Source organism: Rhipicephalus microplus, unplaced genomic scaffold, assembly GCF_043290135.1.
Source record: "Rhipicephalus microplus isolate Deutch F79 unplaced genomic scaffold, USDA_Rmic scaffold_24, whole genome shotgun sequence".
NCBI classification, from domain to species: Eukaryota; Metazoa; Arthropoda; class Arachnida; order Ixodida; family Ixodidae; genus Rhipicephalus; species Rhipicephalus microplus.
The window spans coordinates 9,242,172-9,263,829 of record NW_027464597.1 but is presented as its reverse complement, the minus strand read 5'-3'; the positions used below and the strand labels follow the sequence as shown (position 1 = coordinate 9,263,829).

General features: G+C 43.8%; 1 protein-coding gene across 5 annotated transcripts in view; it reads right to left on the bottom strand.

The window, feature by feature from the left end:
- The window catches only part of LOC142786439 (receptor-type tyrosine-protein phosphatase T-like), a 253,813-nt gene that overhangs the window by 48,429 nt on the left and 183,726 nt on the right, over window positions 1-21,658 (bottom strand). For all 5 annotated transcript variants that reach the window (XM_075884122.1, XM_075884121.1, XM_075884119.1 and 2 more), the window contains 6 exons: window positions 19,398-19,485; window positions 15,461-15,537; window positions 14,879-14,915; window positions 12,978-13,075; window positions 9,783-9,899; window positions 4,929-5,077 (listed from right to left, as the gene is read on the bottom strand). In XM_075884122.1, coding sequence (XP_075740237.1) covers window positions 4,929-5,077; window positions 9,783-9,899; window positions 12,978-13,075; window positions 14,879-14,915; window positions 15,461-15,537; window positions 19,398-19,485 — 566 coding nt within the window. The remainder of the gene's footprint in view (window positions 1-4,928; window positions 5,078-9,782; window positions 9,900-12,977; window positions 13,076-14,878; window positions 14,916-15,460; window positions 15,538-19,397; window positions 19,486-21,658) is intronic.

Genomic DNA, 21,658 nt, shown 5'->3' with positions numbered 1-21,658 from the left:
TTAAGTAGGCTGTACCAGCACTGTGTGCTTCAAACCTGCTCAAGTGCAAGGAGATGGATGACACTCACAGAGCTAAGCTCATGGAGCTGATATCTGTTCGGTTTTTGCGGCCTCTGCTGGCGAACTATGCATTCACTGTCAGTAACAAGCATGATGCTTTCAAGTACTTCACAAAAAAGCCCCTGTCAAGAAAACATGCAAAACTGTGAGGCTACCGAAAAAAGAGATACTTACAAATAAAAGTTCCTTTTTTTTGCAAAATGTATTCGTATCGCATCAATTGGGTTCATTTTGCAGAATATAGAGCTGCGATGCAAGGCAAGTCAACGTTGGAAATTTATGTACATTATGTCCAAGCATGTAGGTGTGTGCATACGCGGCATGTTTTTGGTATTCATTTAGCGAGGCGTTCTTCGCTTGCGGCTAGTACGTGAAAGCTGGCAACTAGATCTCTGAAACACTCGGTAACATAATTCAGTGATTACAGCCGCGATATATTGAGGTTTGAGTGCAGAACATTAAGAATTTAATCTGTTTAATTTTGAGTGCGGAGCCAGAACCACGGCAGCTGCGGCACGTAGCGAACTCAGGCACCCTGTTTAGGTAGCGGCACCTGGTGGCGAGGTGCCGCACTCGCGCCGACAGAGTAGTCCCATTGTTCTCTTCCGCTTTTACCGGGCACTGAAAGTTATAAAGGAGGCACTGGCGTGTTGCGTCGCGCTCGGAGTGCTCGACCACGGCCGCCTGGATTCGACGATCTAAGAATTACGACGTGGTGCTTGTGTGTGCGCTTGGATGAGCGTGGGAAGCTGCTTTTGCGTCTTGCTGTGTCCATGAAGTCTGGAGCAAGTCTCGAGACGTCACCGCGCCGCACTGTATATCTCTGGCTTCAAGATGGTCACGACCAACACACGACAGCAACAGCTGGGAAGGCCAATATGGCGGCCGAGAACACAATAGGCCTATCGGATATATACTCCAGTCCCACTCAGAAAACACGCAGAAAACAGCGCTGGATTCTAAGGCAAGTAGGTTATCATTCTTTATTCTACTCTACTTGTCGCGTGTACGATACGGATCGCGCTTGCCTGCAACGGGTTCGGTGGTGTTGTGTATCGCACGCACGAAACGCATCGCGGTCAGCTTCGGCATCTGCAGGTCACCAGTGCTTTGCGACAGCCTGGAAATCGGCCGCCATTGCCGTCGGCCTCCCGCACGCTCGCTCATCGAGTGCTCGCCTGTCTTCGCCGCCTTGAGCTCCAGGCTAACGATATCGGGCTGAGTCCTTGTCGCTGTGTTGGGAGTCGTCGAAAACACGTTGCGGGTTCTCGTAAAGAGCTTGGTTGTAGTATGTCGCGCGCTCTAAGTGCACCAGGACAGGCTGGCGGGGCTTTCGCTAGCATCGGAACTCACTGAAAATTGGTCACCATTACAGTTCGCTTTCCCGTCAGCCGGTCGCAAGCAGCTCGGCCGGCTCGGCACCGTCTGTTGGCCACGGCGACGGACCCGTGTTTGTTCGCTACACTCGCTAGAGTTTGTGGAAAAGGGCTGCATTACTGTTGATTTCTTCGGCGCTAGCTCCAAACCAGCTCGACGCTGTTCGTGGCAGCGGCCAAGCATACGCTCGCTTTCCTGTTCGAAGTTCGCTGGCCGCAGACACTCCGTGTGCAGCACCGTGTTTGGTCTCGCGTTCGCTTGCTCGAGCTGAATGACGTCGCTCGCTTAGGACTCGCCGACCTGTTAGCGGCACGGTGGTTCGCAGAGTTGTGGCTTCGGCCGCCGCTCCTAAGCTGTTGCGTTACGGGGATCAAAACGAGTCTTTGACGATGTGTGACATCACGGTGAAATTATTAGCATGTCATATATCACGTATGCTTTCATTTCACCTTGCACGTATTCTCATATGCATTTGTAATCATCCTCTGTCATGTGTGACTTAATATTTTACATACTTATTGAGCAGCCGTTGGCATACACCGTGCTGAAGACTGTGTGTGCTGGCAATCTGTGATGCCTGTTATCCGTCTCTTTCGTCAGAGCAGCTTCAGAAAGACTGTACGACATGTGAAGGTAGAGTTTTTTATGTGTCATACTTTAACACTTGCTTTTATTAACGTGCACGTACTTGTCATATGCGTGCATATCTTCATCTTCTGTTGCGTGTGTCTAACTATTTTTACTATCTTATTGTACGTACAGCCATGGGAACACAACATGCAGAAGGCTGCGTGCGCTAGCGTCTGCAATGCCTGTCATCTATCGCTTCCGTCGGAGGAGCTACCCAAAGAGTGAACAAGATTTGACAACGAGACTGGACTTGTACACTTCACCAAGAATTCACGTTAAAAAATGGAGAAACTTTATGTGTGTGTAGAAAAATAAAAGATTTCGGTGTCTCACTTTTGTCTTTCGTTGTTGCCGTGACTGCGAAAGCAGTCACACATAGGTGGCTAACTATTTTTTCGCGTTTTCTGCGCACTTTGTTGCTCACTGCACAGAAAAACAGGCGAAAAAAGTATTAGGCCTGGCGGAAAAAAAGAAAAAAAACAATGTTTGAACTAGAGACAAAAAGTTCATCTGATTGGAGTATTTGAGTGGATCAACCATTCGTCTGGCAAGGTGCAACTGTAAGGACTAACAATTGCCCAGTAAGGTGTAAATGTAGGGATTAACAGCTGCTCTATAAGGTGCGAATGTGAGGACTACATGTTAGTCCTTCGGGGCGAACTGTAGGACTAACGGTCACTCACTAAGGTGTTGATGTAAGGACTAACTGTTAGTTCCTTCTGGGGACTAACAGTTAGTCCTCACATTCTTCCTTATGGGGACTAACTGTTAGACCTAGTGCCGTTAGTCCCTAAAGGGACTAATGGTTGTGGCAGCCCTATTAGTCCCCAAAAGAACGAACCACACGCCCTTTTAACACCCTTTTGCCTTATAGTCTGGTTTTTACTGTTGTCAAGGCTGCCATCATGCACCGTATATGTATACGTATCTATATGTAGAAAAACTCAGGAAATTAAAAAAAGTGACAGCTTTGCCGCAAAGACAAAGCAATGGATCCTCTATGTAGCAACAAATTGGAAAGACACACACCAATGGGCAAGCAGATCGAAAATAAGCCTCTCTGTTGTTACTTCACTGTGTCTGAAAAGCGCACTCTTTTCGCAATCAGAGACTGTGCATTGATGGAAGTGACCTTTCTGCTCCCGGTAATTAAAACAAAATTGTTCCGGTGAAAGCCCAAGGCCAGCGAAGACGCACAATTGTCCCCACCGCGAGATTAAGGCGCGCGAGCGAGCGTCCACCTTCTCCACTCAGAGGGGCAAAGTTCGCGCGGGAGATGAGAATGTGCACCTACTGTCTGGTAATGCTAAAAGCACAATAGTTCGGCCCTCCCCCCTAGACGGGCGCCGCCGGATGCTCATTGCGCAATCTTACTGGTAATGCTGAAAGCACGATAGTTTCCCCCCGAGATGCCTATCACCAGCGGTAAGTGGTAGATATAATTAGCTTGCCGCTTGAGCGTTCGAGGGCGTGTTGCTCGGTGGCTCAATGGTTAACGCCTCGCATTCACGAATCAGAAGTTCCACGTGCGATTCTGCACGCTGGAGTCTTTCTCGAGATTTTTCCTTTCTTGCATTTTCATATATATAGATATGTATACATATATGGTGATTGACGGCGACGCTCACGTCGACGCCGTTGCCGGCAGCAAAATCTAGTGGAGAGTGTCTATATAATTGCAATTGTAATAAAACAAAAGCCGCTCGCGCTTGGCACCCAGCTCGTAGCAATGCGCGTTTATCTCTCACGCGTACTTGTGTGCTCGCGCTTATCCTTCGGTGGAATGAATCGTGGGCCTTGGCCTTTCACCGGAATGCTTGCGTTAGTTGCCTGGGCCACAAAAGTAAACTTTGCTCACTGGGCAGGCCCCGTTCGCAAAAAGACTGCACTTTTCAAAAACAACAAATTAACAACTGGGGCACTCGTCAGTTTGCATTCATATCTGTACCTGTGAATGCATTTCGTGCATCGTTTTCGTTTAAACATCACATTAACCATCAAGTTGTAAACGTTGTTAGTTAGCTCTCATTCTGTGTGTGCTGCTTTCGTGCGTCATTTGCGCTTAAGCAGGGAGCTGCACGTTTCGATCTGCTAGCCGTTCTCAGTGTTGCATTTCATGTTATCGCTAGTGTATTCATTGTTTCGTGCTTGTGGTGAAACTGTGATTTTTTTTTTCAATAACAGTGTAACACCCTTCTGACAAAGGTGTTTAAGCAGTTGTTGCTCTTTGTCATCATTATAGCTAAAAAGCACGCTGTGGTATGTGAGTCACAGAGTTATGACACTATTCATTAAGTGTTATTTCTGCTTGTTACCAATCTCATAGTCTAAACGCTTTTCTAAGCATGTCCTTGATGTTTTGTACACCAAGCCTTTATTTAATTGTCCTATATACCCGTCGTAGCAGTTACATTGGAGTGGTTTTCGCGTTGACCCATGGATGTATTATCAATGAATTCACGCTTGAAATGTTAGCCGAATAACCAGCATAAGAAACAGCTTGTATAGCTTTATCTGTAGGATGATAATTTTCCCGCTTCGGATTAGGCATGCTTACGATGTTTTGCTACATTAGCCTACATATTCATTTATTATTTATTTATTTATTTATTTATTTATTTATTTATTTATTTATTTATTTATTAAGTTTTAACAGGCCTTCTCCGACCCATAGAGTAAGGGGGCCTCACAAAATAAATGATCACATAATGACTACATATTACCGCGTAGGAAGATGTAGCTAAAAACCCAAACATTACTTCATAAACACATTAAAGTGTTGCCTAACAATCATCGCAAAGGTGAAAAGAGCATAAGAAAATTTCAAATTATTAAGCTAATAAAGTTATGAAAAAATGTACCTGCAATGAACAACAATAGGATTCTTGTCGCACGGCTGGAATCGCCATATCCGCTTGAGAAACGGCAGCAGGGCATCCGGATAGGCAGGTACGCCCTCTTCTGGCCATGCGGTGAAGTGGAATTGTGTCACAATTCTGGTCTTGCTTTTCTGCAAAGCGAAAATGACAGTGCTTGATAAAGTTAAAATATACTCGGGTCACTAGGACCTTCGTGTTCTTACACACGCATATCTGGGGCCATATTCGCTGTCAGCAGGCCCGTAGCCAGGGGTGTGCCCTAAAGCATCAACCCCCCCCCCCCCCCCCAAAATTCATATAGGAAGGGTGTTTTGTCGAGGGAAAACAACACAAATAGATGTTTTGCAAGGCCTCCAAAAAGTGCCCCCTCCTCCTGTGTTATTTGGAGTGTGATTCATTAAAATATTACATACCTGTATGCAATCATGTTTTCAGTTAGTGAGTACAAGCCTCCGTTTGTGAACTTACATTTTACGAAAAGGAGTATCTAGTAGGCTAGCGAAGCTTAATAGTTGGAGGTTTCGCTGAAGACTAACTTTTTAAATGGGTGGACAGTTTTAAAAACATCGTCTCCAGCTTATTTTCATCCAATGTGTCTGAAAAGATACTGCACTGAAATGTTCTTCTGTCAAACACTATTGATGCAGCACGCCTGAGCGAACCAGAAATTGCAGTGGTTATTTTATTTACTAGTTCACAAAACTAAAAGCCCTTTCTATCTGACAGTGCTTATACCCTCTATAATGAACTTTGATGTAATTTTTGTTCGCGTGAATTTTTTCCAATTTCCAATTAGCCTTTCTGGTTTTCTATGGTTTAAGAAACATTAAATGAGAAAAAGGGGGTCATGTTGATGATTTATAACAAAAAACTGGAGCTTGCATGAGCTTCGCCTTCAAGGGCAGATTGCGATAGCGTAATCAGAATTTGTGCACATCACTTTCTGAACTGCTAGCTTGAATCGGTTCTCCGCGTATGCTTCATCCGAAACGCTAGAAACAAATGATCGAGTGCGTAACACTGGTCGTTTCAAACTCTCATTGAATGCCCACTGCAAGCACAGTTATTAAGCACTTGTTGAGGCGTAATTATTTTATTTGTGAATTAGCGAAGGGCTCACAGCACGTTAGTAGGAAAACACATGAACCTATGCAGCTGTTCACCTGGTCGGTGGTTGTATTGCTGCTGATGTTTTGAACATGTCGGAGCGCTTTCAAATGGGTGGGCTTTTAAAACGCCTACTTGTTGCTCAATTCATGTGCCTTGACGCCTGACGCGATTCTAAGCTTCTGCCATGCAATCTTATTATAAGATGCGTTAACGAGACTCCTTCCTCTACATCACATTCATATAGCGATGCACAATTTAGCCGCAATATAACAAATATTGTGGTTCTGTGGGAGAACACCTGCATACTACGCAGACAACCTGGGTTGATTCCTAAGTCCCGAAAACTGATAATATTTATCTTTGCTTGTATCAATTGTACGGTCGCGAAAAAAGGGGATGATTTTTTTCGCTCACAATCAACGACGCCCACGCTGACACCGACGCCGGAATTTCTGAGAAAGGAGCTTTTTAACGCCATTGCATTTTTAAGGTGTTAATCTGTGAGAAGCTCAATCAAGTAGCGGGTAATTGCAGTGCACAAGTAACTAACTACCAGTAGGAGTTGCCGTTATGACATTGTTAGTATAAGAAAAAATAAACATTTAATTGGGTTTGAGATTCGGATAACGTTAAAATGGTTTTCCAATTTACGGCTGAACGTTGCGATAGAACACAGTGACATCATGTCTTTATTTAGCAAATATTGAATACGTACAGAGTATGAAATCTTTGAAATCTTATTCTTGGCCAAGCATCGCTACATGTGAGTAGGCGTGATTTAGGCGTAGTGAGACTGGCTGACGTGGCATCTGTGGTATGTGTCTTGAGGGTAACTAACAGTCTGCGCCTGGCAGATCACGTGCACTGACAGCATGATGACGCAACTTGAGTGATCTTATTTAGAGCTAGTATTGAGAGGTTATAAAGCGAAAGTAACCTTGTATGGCAAACCAGATTGGTTGAAGGAAAGTGTAAATTTAAGAAATTATTTTCACTGTTATACACAATGAGCTCTAACAGACAATAATGCCAGGGAAAGTATAGAGAATGGTATTAAAAGTAATTGTAATGTCAATAGAGAGGAAGAAATGTGGATAAAACATAACGCGGCAGGATCTGAACCTGCCAGGAATTATTGGTCAGCCGCCATCTCTTATTAAGATCCCGTTATACGTGATCCCAAACAGGCAAGAAAAAAAGTTTTCTACGCTAGTCATATTGGCAACAGGTGGTGCTCAATGACACTCGCACATTTAAATGCACATATATCCCTATATTGTGCACAGGTGGATGACCGCCACCATAGTCCAGTGTAGAGCAGCAGACGCATAATTCGAAGGAGGTAGGTTTGGTCTCTGCCTGGGGCTAGTTAACTTTTCACCCACTTCTCTTTCTCCACATTCATATTATAATTACTCCTAATAACATTCCCTATAATTCCCCTGGCATTATTTTCTGTTGGTTCTCTCTAAACCACATGGATAAACCATATTCTAATATTAGGCGCACTAAGGTGATGCAAGCTTGATATTTTTTTAATTGAACATTGCAAGGTACATATGAGGTGTGCAAGAGTGGTGGAATACCCCTCGTCATTAATATTGATTTGCACTGCTCATAACGTAGTGATAATGGTGCTAAATGAATGCCAATGTACTATATTCGTCAAAATTGCTGAGGCCTATGGAAGTTGACGTTGCTACCACAATGATGAGTCCAGGTTGCAATGAGATTTTTTTATTTTGATAATCATATGCTCAATCATGATACAAATAAGGCTGTTCTGCTGTATAGCGGTAGGGTGAGGACCTATTAATGGCAGAGTAGGCTACACGCTCACCTACTAGAGCGTTCATCTCTTCACACAGCAGGGTATTACTAGTAAATTTTCAGCACTCTGTGGAATCCTTGGAGTGGCGCCGGCTGTGGCTTGCACTTAAGAATTCTTGTGAACTGCCAATTTTATTTAAGTACCTGTTCGTACGCGCAGATAGACAGCAAACCACGGTAAGTTAATTTTGTGAGTACATGAATATGCTAATGGCGACAAAACTTCTTTCGAATGATTTAAAAAAGACAACATCTTTGGAAGACTGATATCAAATAAGATCCAAAGTACAGGAGCGCACAATGAATGTAAATACAATGCTCTACAGATGTTGTCTGACCAGGAGTGAGTGTTTCAGGAATGCTCACCGATGTTTCAACACGTAAAGCTATTTTAGTCGAAGGCACGTCGTTAGGTTTGGCTTGTTGTTTTAGATGCAAAACAGCTTATGGCTGAATTCAATCCGGTGTGCGGCATGAGCGCCTTTACTGCGCATGCACAAAAGCTGGCCGACGCGCTAGGCCGTTCCGGCCGTTGTAAGGTGCTAGCTGTGACTTCTACTTCTTGAACTCTCTCAGCAATCACACGATAACGTCGGGAAATGAGATTCTGCAGATGCGCAATAAACCAACTCGTTGAATCCTACACAGAACGCACTGGCCCGTGTTTGCGCGTTCAGGCCTGTCAACTTGGCTGTGGTCTCTCCTCCGTCACCTTCTCGGCAATCACTTGATGGCGTCGGGGATGGAGATTCTGCAGACGCTCAATGAGCATGCTCCCGCGTGGCGTGGCGATGAACCCGCGTAGCTTGCTTCGACAAGAGTTCAGGACGAGTAACAGCAACAAGCACTACGGGTATTCATGTGGTGCTCCACTTGCAAAGTCGTGTTAACTTCGGGCAAGGTGGCACCGGTGATGAACGGAACTTTAAGTCGACCCATGCGCTGCTTCGTATGCTACTCACGGTTCTTTTTAGTGAGAGTTGATGTAATTTTCTTTTTTTTTTTCTCTTGAAATGGCTAGTTATGGGCCCCCTGTGACATGGTGTGGCTAGCGGTACTTGTAATCTGCGTAAAAATAAACTGGGGAGAGGATCGGCGTGCTCATATCCCACTTGTGTGGATCACAGTACAGTAAAACGTGCTAATAAAGGAAGAAACAACAAAACTAAATGTATGTGATTGGCGTTCAGCACTCAAGAACGGAAAAGTAAGAAACATTAGAAAAAAAAGAAGCGACTGAGAAAAGGAGGGCGGGAGAAGATAATTCAATGCCAAAATACCAGTCGCGCCATTTAAAAGGAGTGGAAATGTTAACGAGAATTATGTTCTATTTCAAAGCAACTAAATAATTTTTTCAACTTAATTATATATTCATTCTGTAATGAGATATGCCAGAATTTTTTATAACACACAATTTCAAAGCAACAAAATAATTTTTTCAACTTAATTATATATTCATTCTGTAATGAGATATGCCAGAATTTTTTATAACACAAATGCCACAGGCCGTTGAATTCGAGGGTGGTATAGTTATTAGCTGGCGGCAAGTATTGCTAAATACGCTTTAAAAATGTTTCAAAATTCTTGCTGAAACTCGTTACCTCCTACATCGCGTTGTGCTCGATATGTACTGCTGTCATGAAGGTGACCGTGTGCAGCAAACTGTTTCAATTATAACTTACAGGCTGTATGTGACAAGAACGTTTAATTTGTCATTAGCTTAGTTAGCGTTCGTGAGCACAACGAACGAGGAAAGAGTGGAGACGCAAGGCTGGGTAATTCTGCGTTGGAGAAGTCTTTGCCGCGGAGTTTGGAAGCTGGCAACAGGAGGAGAGTAATTTTTTGTAAAAACAATGACGACAAATAAAAAAAGAAAAAGGCGCAAGTAGTACTCACCAGTGAAATCTCAAGTTGGCGTATAACAAAGTCGACTTGTGTCTCCGTCTTCAATAATTTCACGCTGAATTTTCCGTACGTCTTTGTCGTATCTGGCCAGTATTGTTCACACTTTGTCTGCGATGAGGAATGCATTGAAAATTTTAAATATTTGGCTACAATGGAAGCCGTATTTTTTTTTGTCTTTTGAGTTTTTTTTAGTTCCGATATGCGTGAGGCATGGTAGGTAAGGTAACCAGAGCATTTCAGGCAGTTGCTGTGAACGAAAATGTTTTAGCTTTCTGTCTCTGCTTCATGCTGAAACTTTTATCACGTCCGCCACCCAACACCAAGGCAGAAGACGTAGCGTGCAAGCATGGACAAAGGGAAACAGAATAAGATACAATGATGTCAACTTATTCGTTTTCTTTGTCTGAGTTTATAAGCTTTTCTTCCTTGTACGCTGAACCCTTGTCACCTTGCCTGAATTCATGCAGTTCTCAGCCGCAGTTTAAAATCATGATTGACGGGTTTGGGAAGTGTAAATGAGTTGACATAATAACAAAAACAATTGTGGCGTGAGCTGACACGAACTCTCAAATGAAAAAAAAAACCACTGAGTTTGGGCATACAATCGTGTTAACAAGTGCTAACCTTATCGTTCTCTTGTGAATGTCTGCCCAAGTGCACAGCGAAAGCTCTATACCCCGTGATACAAAAATAGCAGTGCTTGACCAAATCATTTAACTAATTCACAATGCAAAGAGCTCTGCAAAAATTATTCGAAGAAGATTGATTAAAAAGAAATGTAGCGAGCACTACAATATTCATTGAATTTTCTCCACTGAAAAGTGAATTTGCGTATATGCATAGTAGAAACATTTCGTAAATGCGAGAAGCGCAACGCTGCGATATGCACATGGCTTCACTTTGATCGAAATGAGCATTCGCTCGAGATAAGCTGGTTTATGGTTAGATACCACGGGCACATCATCTAATTTTTATGCTAGATTAGTGATGTAACAGACCAGCTGGCATTGTTACTCTTGCTTATGTCACCCGACAAGATAATGCTTCCTGGTACCTGACGACAGTTGATGAGACGAGTGTATTTAGTCTGAGATGCAGAGATAGAGATATAGAGAGACGCAAACTTATTTAAAAAAAAAGTCTGGCGAGTTATACAGGTACCTGGGCAGATATCCCCGTTTAGGTATCGGCCACAAGCCCTTGAGCTCTGGCAGCAGCGTCGGCCCACTGGACGGGCCCACATTTGGTCTTCGAGGGCATGGCTGAGCATAGCACTCTCCCAGCCTGTTCGGTTCAAGGCTGCATCCTCTTTTAGAGTCCCACTTTGCCACACTTCCATAGCATGTGTTCCAGGGTTGCCCTGGCCTCGCAAAACGTGCAGAGCCACGCATAAATTTCTGGGTAACCGAAAGTCATGATTACTAGGTTTTGAAACGTCCTGGTCTGCAGCTATCCCATTGTGGCCGCCTGTCTTTTGTTCAGTTTTCGGTGTTGTGGCGGACATTTGCACCTGGCCAATCTCTTATGCTGGGTAATACCTTTAAAACCGGTGAGGCAATCCTCCCACTCTCATTCCTCACCCGACCTTGCTGCCGAGGCAGTGGTGGTGATGGTGGCGGCTCGCTCCGTAAGCCCTCGAGCCGCCTCATGCGCCGCCTCCTTGCCGGTGAGCGAGGAAGTGTGGGTGGGTGTCTTTAATACATAAAAGTCTCTATTTTCAATTTTTCCGCAAGTAAAATTCGTAACGCCTCGAGAGAGACGCGGCCATTGGCGAAGTTGTGGACTGTGGTCTGAGAGTAGCTGATAACTATGTGCACTTCGGCCGTGGTGGTGGCCACTGCGAGCGCAATAGCCACTTCCTCTGCTGTCTCCGTGTGCTCCGTTCGTACCGTGATGCTATTCTTGCAAACGTTCTGGTGGTCTATTACAGCGGTCATGAAGCCACGCCTGCACGCATACCTGGCCGCGTCCACGAACACTGCCTCTCGACTCGACATTTGCCACACTTCCTCTGTATGTCCTGTGCTCTCTTTACCCGTCTACTTCTGCGGTATTCAGGGTACATGTTCTTCGGCAAAGGAAGGATGGCCAGCCTACCCCTTACGTTACTTGGTACGTCGAGTTTGACACCGTGCTGAGCGTGATAACTAATTCCTAAACTCTCTAGTATGTGTCTGCCCGTTGTGCTTTTGGAAAGGCGTTCATACGGCGCTATAGTCTGTGTCTTTATCGATTCCTCCAGCGTGTTGTGGAGACCCAGATCGAGTAATTTACTCGTGCTCGTGTTCAGAGATTTTTTTTTTTCTGTAGCGAGCACTGTCGAACCATAATTTATATTTCTGCGTATCTTGGTATGTGCAAGTGAATACATACAAACGCACACTTCAAGATTACAAATATGTAATCCGATTTAACATAACAAAATATCCACAACTACAAACACGTTTCATCATCTATGCCGTTGAAATCCTCAGTACTTAATGGCATCAAATGAGCGAAGGTTGCCCATGCACTAGCACAAAATGAGTGACCTTCGTTCATTTGGTGCCAGTGCATACTGAAAATGCCACTTGCCTAGGTGGCGAAACGTCTATGTAGTTTTTCATACGTTTTATTACGTTAAGTAGAAGTACAAGTTTCTAATCATGAACTCGCCCAACTTCTGGAACATTTTCGCACAAAGAATTCAGTCCCATAAACCCACGCAAAATATACACAGCCATCTCCCCTCTTGCCATGGCTACGTCTATGGCAGAAGCACCCTGTTGCCAACGCGCATGTGAAGGTGGCGCCCCCGCTTTCTGCCCTTACTTCTCTTCTACTCGCTCATGAGGTTTCCCTACCCTACTATCATTTCGCTTTCTCCAATGACACTCCTGTGAACGTACGTCACATCCGCGATGCGTTTTATTTTCGCCTATAAAATAACATAATCAGTCTACCGCTTCCTGTGCTGTGTAGCAGCATCTTTCTTGCCTTGGTTGAATCAAGTCAGCCTAGCTCCTGTTTTCCTGAATGCACGTTATTAAAAATAAAACACCATTGTTCTATGAGGAAACGAATAAACCGGGCACATTTCCATCTGAATGCTACGTGTGTAAGCTCACGTCAATATGACTTATTTTGCAAAACAGTTCAAATATTTAAATTATCAGTGCATTTGAAATCTTTCAGACGCGATCATACCTTTCCTTGCTCTTCTAGGTTGGTGAGCATTACCACTTTGCAGCTCCCTTCTTGCCAGACCATCCGCCAAAAATCTGTCACTGTCGCCGCCATGGGACCTAGCGTAATAAATTATTAAACATAACTTCAGTGTGGGTGTATTGGTTCGTGGTCAAGTTGTTTGGGATGCATGCAGCGCTAAGACACACCTGGATAGAGACACACAGCTGAGACGAGAGGCGCTGACCTACAAATAGCTATTACTGCATTCACCAGTGCAAATTTATCTGCTGTAATCACTCAAAAGTCGTCGTGACAATCACGTTTTTTTTTTTTTCAAATATTGCAAACAGCGATGAAAACAGTCTTAAATAGTTGTTTAGCTGGCACAGAAATTCCCATAGAGCACACGTGCAAGAATAAAAGAGCACGAGAGGAAAACAAAGAAGAACGTAGCAACAGATGGGTGCTTAGCGTAAAAAAAAGCATAAACCCGATGAAAAAATTAAACGGCATAAAAAACCGAGGTATGGGATTGAAAAAAAAGGCAATAAATAATACTATATACTGAGATAACCAACCTTACAGTCAAATAAAACTAGGGAAGGCCTACTAGCGCAGTTTTCCCCACCTGCGAGGATCAAAAGAAGTCTCCACAATTTCCAGCTCAATTTTACCTTGCGCTTTGCGAGTTGATGTTTGCACATACGTATTTTTGTGAATACCGTAGTGTTTATTTTGATGGTGAACGTGGCGATTGGGCCGGCCAGAAAGAAACCTGCTAGCGTGCGCCCATCGCGTAGGCCACAGTCACAAGCTGCCGTGTCGCGACAGAACAGCCGGATGTCCTTCATATCTGACGCAGCGCCTCCTCTATTTTATGAATGCCAACTAGATGCGGATTTTTCAACACAGAGAAGGTGCTGCCTGAGGCATCATGGGTGGCCGCCTGTGAGATCAGAACTCAAGTAGTAAAGCTGGCAGAAGACTATCGTGAACTTGTATCCAAACACCCAGATACACGGGCATTTTTAGATGCGAAGCAGCTCTTTGACTAGCCTGTGTAACGCTGTCCCTAGGTCCACACAGCGCTCCCCGCGCCAAACTTGTTGGGGCGGTGCCAAGTACGTCACGCCTTTCCTCCGAGTGCTTCACTCTTTCCCTAGCCTGTCACCGCTCGCCGTGTGTCATCTCTCTCACTTCACCCTCTTTACTGCTCGCAACGTTCGAGCGCACATTGAGTAAAAACACTCTTTCGGCTCGTTTATTTGCTGCGAAACTTGCACGAAACCCAACCCGCCTCCTGTGTTTTTTCGCCCCGCCACGGTGGTCTAGTGGCTAAGGTACTCGGCTGATGACCCGCAGGTCGCGGAATCGAATCTCGGCTGCGGCGGCTGCATTTTCGATGGAGGCGAAAATGCTGAGGCCGTGTGCTCAGATTTGGGTGCACGTTGAAGAACCCCAGGTGGTCGAAATTTCCTGAGCTCTCCACTATGACGTCTCTGATAATTATATGGTGGTTTTTGGGCGTTTAACCGCACGAATAACTCAATCAATCCCGTGTCATTGCATTTCAATAAAACGTTTACTCGACTAAAGGCCACACCGAGTTTCACTTTAAACCATTTTTCTAGCACCCGCGTCGGCGATCGTTTCAGCCGGGACAACGGCGTGCGCAACGCGGCTGCTTTGTATACTATTGCGGTTTCTTTCGAGAAGACGTTCTCTACTTTATTCATGAATTTTTTTAGATCTCACGCGCACCTATTAAATTCTTTCTTGTTGCGTGGGTTGTAAGGTGCCTGAATAAAACTGATGCCATAATAAATAGTCTTGAACAAATTGTTTGGCCATCGTTATGTAATCATCATAAGTACGTCACGAACTATTTTAAATAACTAAAATGAAGGGAAGCTGCTTACCTTGCGTCGCAATGTATTTGCGCGGAAACTTGTAACCCTGTGAGGAAACATGATAGTATGTTTGACAAGCCCTCGGATTTTTTTTTCATGAGATTGTACTCACGGTGCTCGAGAAATCCAAGAATTTATAAGTGCGACATATCAATGTTCAGAAATGCTCAAAGTGAATGATAGCAGTAATAGGCGCATCGTTTTTTTGTAAAATGTCGCACTCAAATAAATGAATGGCCAACGCTACTGAAGCGTGGATTTGGGGTGAAGAGAGGCACCTCGCACATCGAGAACACTGGCTACTAAAGGATAACTATTGAAACAAGGATATTCTCTCATTTTCATAAATGGTTGGCCGCCGAAACTTGCTCGCTTAGTCCCATCGTTTGATATAATGGCATGATAGCCTCTTCACTAGCCACTGTTAGAAATATACAGAAAGTGGCAAATCCTCCGAGCAAGAAAAACCAAGATTTCTCCAACGTTCTGCAGCAAAAGTAAGAATATTTGTGGGAGTAATATATCTTAACGTTTATTCTGCCATTCCTTAATCAATAGCACAATGTATATCAGTGCAAGAAGCGTACTCACCGGTAGATAACTTGCATTTATATAGTCCGCTTTATCAAAACCTGCCATTGGAGTCAGTCTCACTCTGGAACGGTCGTCTGAAAAATTCCAAGAATAACTCAAGATCTCACAAAACATCCTCGCATAAATATGTGGTAGAAGTCACCAGTGATGATCAATGGCGGCCTTACATGCACACGGTATGAGTGGCGTGGTCACTGTCAGTGTCATTTCTGCTGATAAGTCGGTGCTCAGAAGCAGAGTTCAGAATTTTCAGCTTTGTTGAGGTAACGCTTCTTTTCATGACAAGGTGAGAACAAAGGAAGCCGTTACATCTCAACAGAAGACAACACGGTGACTTCCGTAGTGGTTCAAGGATTATTCAAGATCCTCCATGAGACTTCCGTATTTAGATTTTGAAAAGTAAATGTTCGGTGCAGTTTTGTCTGGTTCGCATCCGTAAAAGCTGTAGTGAATTAACATTTTTCATCTGGCTGGACAAGCGTAAGATTACCGTAAACCTGTGAAATGACCGAACAAGGCTGCCGGCTGGTCTACACAAGCTCCCACAAAGCTCAAGACACCACTGCACAGTTTCTTTAGTAAAGCTAGGAGACGCAATTCGCCTCCGTGGGTCTATAATATGGACGAGTTAGTACCTGTCACTTCGAAAGAGATATACGAACCCTGGCTTGACCACGTCTTTCCACGCATGAGTCGGCAAAATTTGAACCTGTTCGTCGTAATTTACAACTGACAAACTCCAGTGCTATAGGTAAAGGCAGAACGGACAGCATTTTTGTCGTGATGCATGCCTCGTCTGTCCTCGTCGATTGTTTAGCGGGAAAGCTCGTCGTAGCTGTACCACTGCATTTGCTACAGTCCGGCTTCTTTACGGTGTACCCTCGCTATTGTATGTTCGTATGGGCATTCAGTGAGGGAAAGAGAGGCTGTTCCCCGCACTACAGTTACCTGCAAATAATAATTGATTGATTGACATGTGGGGTATAACGTCCCAAAACCACTATATGATTATGAGAGACGCTACCTGCAAATAATAGACACATAAAAGAGGAGTCTGAAGCCTGGCTTGTTTGTACATTGCAAAATCGACAAAGCAAGCCTTGAAAGACATGTACCCAAGAAGATTTCAATTCATGCGCATACACGCGAGCGATTGCCACAGTTTAATAAGACAACATTTCCTGGAAATGAAAAGCAAAGGCACGTGTGCCCCGTACACAATACATTTGAGATGACAGGGCTGTGAATGAGGCAAACCAATCGTAATCAAATCGCGCGAGCGCTTTAAAGTACCGTGCAGATTAACGCACCGCACATGACACCTCATTATTACATTTCTACAAAAAAAGACATCTCTTTTCGTGATAGCGGTAAGGAGGGTATCCTTACACAACAATTGTGTCCAAGTTTTCTTTCTTCTTTTTTGCATTTGATCCTCATCAGTCAGATCGATTTCACATTTCGTGAGTTGCCTAATAGCTTCGGTATCATCAGAAACGCGTGAGCAGCCGCACACTGTAATGTTCAGCCGGATTCGCACCTCCATCTGATGTGACAGCAGTTTTTGTTCATTGAAGGGAGTATTTACACAACGCCATGTCTGCCGTGTGTACACTCTACAACCTGAAAGTGGTATGCGATACACAACGTTTGTAATGCAGTCGATATGTCGTTCATGCTGCTTGATTTCGATTTTGCAATGCTTGCCTAAAAACATGACACCTTGCATGGTACTGAGAGCAAGACTCGTACGCAGTAGCTTGAGCCAACTGTTAGCACGAAAGTGTTTTATGGCTGGGTTCACCTCGACTACGCTGATCTACTTCCGTCACGGATATGACGTTGTAAAATATGAATACCACATTGCAAAGAAAAATAAAATTGGCTGATCCTACGTACAGTGGGAATCAATGAAATGTGATGCATGAATGAGGAAGATTGAAATGTCACTTTGCAATCCGCACAACGTTACGAGGCGGGGGTATATTATGCGTTACACGGCTACCATGTGAAGATTATCCTGTTTTGACATGTCATTTACTTTCGTCATCTATTCACGTCACCTGATTCCAAAATTAGTATATGTAGAAATAGTGAAGCGGCCCCGGGCATGCCATGAGCGTATCATGTAGTTATGCCTTACATGACATGCATATCATGATTATCATGTTTAGACGTGTCATATACTTTCGTCAACTATTGACGTCACGTGATACCAAACTTGGTACATGTAGAGCTAGGGGAACGGCTGCTAGCGCATCTTGAGTGTGGTGTGTGGTCATGTTCTTACATAACATGCGTCTCAGGATTACAATGTTTGCACCAGTCCTATAGCTCCGCCATCCCTTGACGTCTCGTAACTCCAAATTTGGTATATGTGGAGCTAGTGAAACTGCCGCGAGCGGATCATGAGTGTGGCATGTAGTCATATTGTTGCATGACACTCATGTCATAATTTTCATGTTAGGGTCTGTCACTTGTGTTAGCCATGCAGTCATGTCATACCATACCAGTTTTGTAATATGTCATGTGAACGAAACCACTGCAAAAGCAGCAAGTATACAAAATGTATATCATGTTGTTCATGACATTCATGTCATGATTTTTGTGTTAAGACTAGTCACTTATGCTTGTCATTCAGCCATGTTATGCCATACCAAGTTTTGTATTGATACCATTATCGAAACGGCCAGCAGAGCTGAAAGTGGTAAGCGGTAGGTAGGTAGGTGTAGGTAGGTTGGTAGGTAGGTAGTAACGTAGGTAGGTAGGTAAGTAGGTAGGTAAGTGGGTGGGTGGGTGGGTCGGTGGGTGAATAGGTAGGTAGGTAGGTAGGTAGGCAGGCGGGCAGGCGGGCAGATAGACAGATAGATAGATAGATAGATAGATAGATAGATAGACAGATAGATAGATAGATAGATAGATAGATAGATAGATAGATAGATAGATAGATAGATAGATAGATACGTTTAAAGTCGAAGTTTGCTAAGAAATGGTTCGCGTTAAAAAAATGAGAAGGAATGTTCTTGTTGTGGGGTGTCGAACCACCAACCTCTCAGTCTACAGCGTGTGGCGCCAAAACACTAGGGTACGGAGTGTACGATGTCAATATTGTTAGTGGCAAGCTATTCATATACGTCATATATTGTTTGGCAGTCCTCAGAGCTCTGCAACTTCGGCGCGTTATTGTCATTAGCGAGATGGCGGAAGGTGCGCCATTGGGTGTGCTCTCAAGGCCGTCACCACTAGCGTTTCGATGAGCGCCACGCTTTCATGGAGCATTCTCTCACGTGCGTGCTCTTATCGGACCCGTGATTCGGTAGAGAAAAAAAGTCACTTCCCTCGCTGCCACGGCCGCGTTTACAAAAGGAGTGAACTGCTCACTCGTGAAGAAGTAAGAATTGTGAGAGTTGTTCGTGTTTGTTTTGTAATACTTTTTGCGTTTGTACGGTGCATATTCCTTTGTGTTTGAGCAGCACGCTCTAAGTGTAGAGCTGTGACAGTTGTTAGTCCACGCGCGTCCTGTGTAGGCTCATTTCGTCCGTTATTTCGGCTTGAGGTGTGTTTCCAGCTGCTTGTCATTTCTTGTGTGACATTGCGATTTGTTGCTGTAGAATTCATTCTTTCACCCTTGTGTTAAAAAAAGCACAATGAATGTTTAAGTACTACTGTCAGGATGCGTTTTACTATCGAGTTGTACTGATTCCTAGAAAGAGGGATAAGCCGTGTTTTTTTTCTGACATTTCAGTCAGTTTGTGTGTAAAAGAAATACTTCGACCCTTGACATCTGACTTACGGCTAGGAGGTACGCAAGAGTGTGCATTTACTAATCGGGTACTCATTAAACTGCCACCTAACAGTGGTGCTTTTAGCAAAGAGTTCCTTGTCTTTCATTTCCTGACTAAAATACAAATTAAGTTGTTAGTTGTTTACTCACACGGAAGGATGTCTTCGTAGCGATTTTTGGGTTTATTTTCCACCTTTAGCGCTACATCCCAAGGATGAAGTTGTCCCTTGGCTATAGTCTGAAATAAAACATGTGGCAAATATATCAGAATGTTTGCACAACGAATGAAGAACGAAAAAGAAGATTCATACAAAAAAGCGTTTGGACGGTGTATGGTATCATTTTGTTACGCAATATAAGTCAGAAAAATGTGCTACCGGTAAAAAGAAGTGCAGGTAAAATTTCACCGCAAGTTTTTGTATCGAAAGCTCTAATTTGGGTTTTTGAGACTGAAATGCACAGTCGCAGGAAAAGAGCATGGACAGTGCCAGAGTTTACCAGTAGTCAGATTAATTTATCGATTAATAAACAGTTGTTAAAGTATTCGCAATAAATCAGGGTGACTAGTACCACCAAACGCTATAGCAGCCCATTCTCTAACGTGTACCATGCAGTTCTCACGTCTCACCTTCTTCATCTTCGCTTTTAATATTGTTATTGCAACATCTTTCAATTTTGTTTATTCCATGGTCTTTGAGCACCGATCTTCCAGTTTTCAATTATTAGCCTCTACCGCAGATTTATGAATGTTTTCGAAATTACCTTGAAAGCCCTTTGATCTAAAACTTGACTGTGAAGCATATCTCAGTTGACATGTGAAATAATTCTCATGTGCAAATGGTAAGGCCATGGGGCCACTAGTTTTTACGGATAAGAAACACAGCGTTTTTGCTCTGCCCATAACCAGTAGAAGTGAAGTAGGATTTCATTAAATGTATTCTTTTTCTGTCCTTTTTAGCTTCTTGTATTTTTTTTCTGTTCCTCTTTAGCTTCTTTACTTCTCTGTTGTTTTTATGTTATCTAACGAACAGTTCTCTTCGGGTTCTCGTTTATTTTTTCTAGAAAGTTCAATTTTAAGTCATGAGTTCATTTCCGTTCTGGGACAGAATATCTGTTTTCCTAATATTTGCTGTTGTCGAATTTCTGCTGCTGCTAAGTCAAATCACTGAATTGTAACCGTTTTTACTCAAAGGGCTCACTTGCAGCATGTCATCAGTGATGTTCCGTGGCGGGAATTTTCCCTTCTTCGGGAGATTTTCGCCTATCATTTTGAGTCAAAGGGAATCTTCGTGATATTGAAGGGAATTTCAGGAATAGGTAAATTCTCCTATGGCGACCGATAATTAGTGGTCACAGTGCTTCTTCGTCTGCTGTAATCGGTTCTGGTGCATACAGCACAGAAGCATAGCCTTCGAGATTCGTTTCTGATATTTACGCAGAGCGATTTCTTGTTCACTATTTGTGTTTGACTTGAAGCCCACAATGTGCAGTGTACTAACAGTCGTGACGCCTCCACACTGATCACCTTTCGAGGCATCCAGACGTTTGTATGGACTGTTAATAAAGTCACACTTTTGTTGTGCGGTAGTGGAGGGGTTAGTCACGGTTTCAAAAGTCGCCAGTACGTGAAACACGTGTAATTATAGTATGCTTTTGCTTGGATGGTGGCAGAAATGAGTACTGTTGTACAGGGAATTACGCTGGGAATTTCATGAACGTTTGCAGGAAAAAAATTTCCCGAAATAGAGAATTTTCATGTCTCTGAATGGGAGTTCTTCGCCGTAGTACAGAAAATCACTGCATGTCATCACGCTCCTGCCTTCATAGCAGTATCATTGCAAAGAAAGCGCGCATCAAATATTGTGTGAATGAGCAGACAACACGAGCAATACAAGTATCTAATAAAGGAAGGGGCGTGTGTTAATTGTAGCTCAGCTATTGCCGCAAGCCAATGAAGAGTGTGTCACGAATAAACCGTGCGCCAAGGGCTAGCGTGATCAGTACCTCATTGTCCACTGTAGGGCTACAAGAACTATGTAGGTACCCGATGATAAAGTCGACTTTTTATTGCGATAGATATTATATGGACTCTCGAGGGGTGTTCTTACTGTCGCCGTCAAGTTTATCATAAAGTTCAAATATACGACAATGTCTCGCGCATCGTTTTTATTTTGTATGTTTGAGAGAATGCTTTAAAAAGCCACAGACTGGAGTGGCTCCAGCAGTAATGAAGCGTGCAGGCCGGATTTGTCGGAGGATGGAGCTTAAGCGGGGGCCAGTGGTGTTTAGGGAGGGACACGTTGCTCGGCCAGCCGCTGGGGCCTCTATTTCTCTATTTAGTAAATGCACAGCATTTCCCAGCGAGCTTAAATGATTTCCTGTCTGTCTGTCTGTCTGTCTGTCTGTCTGTC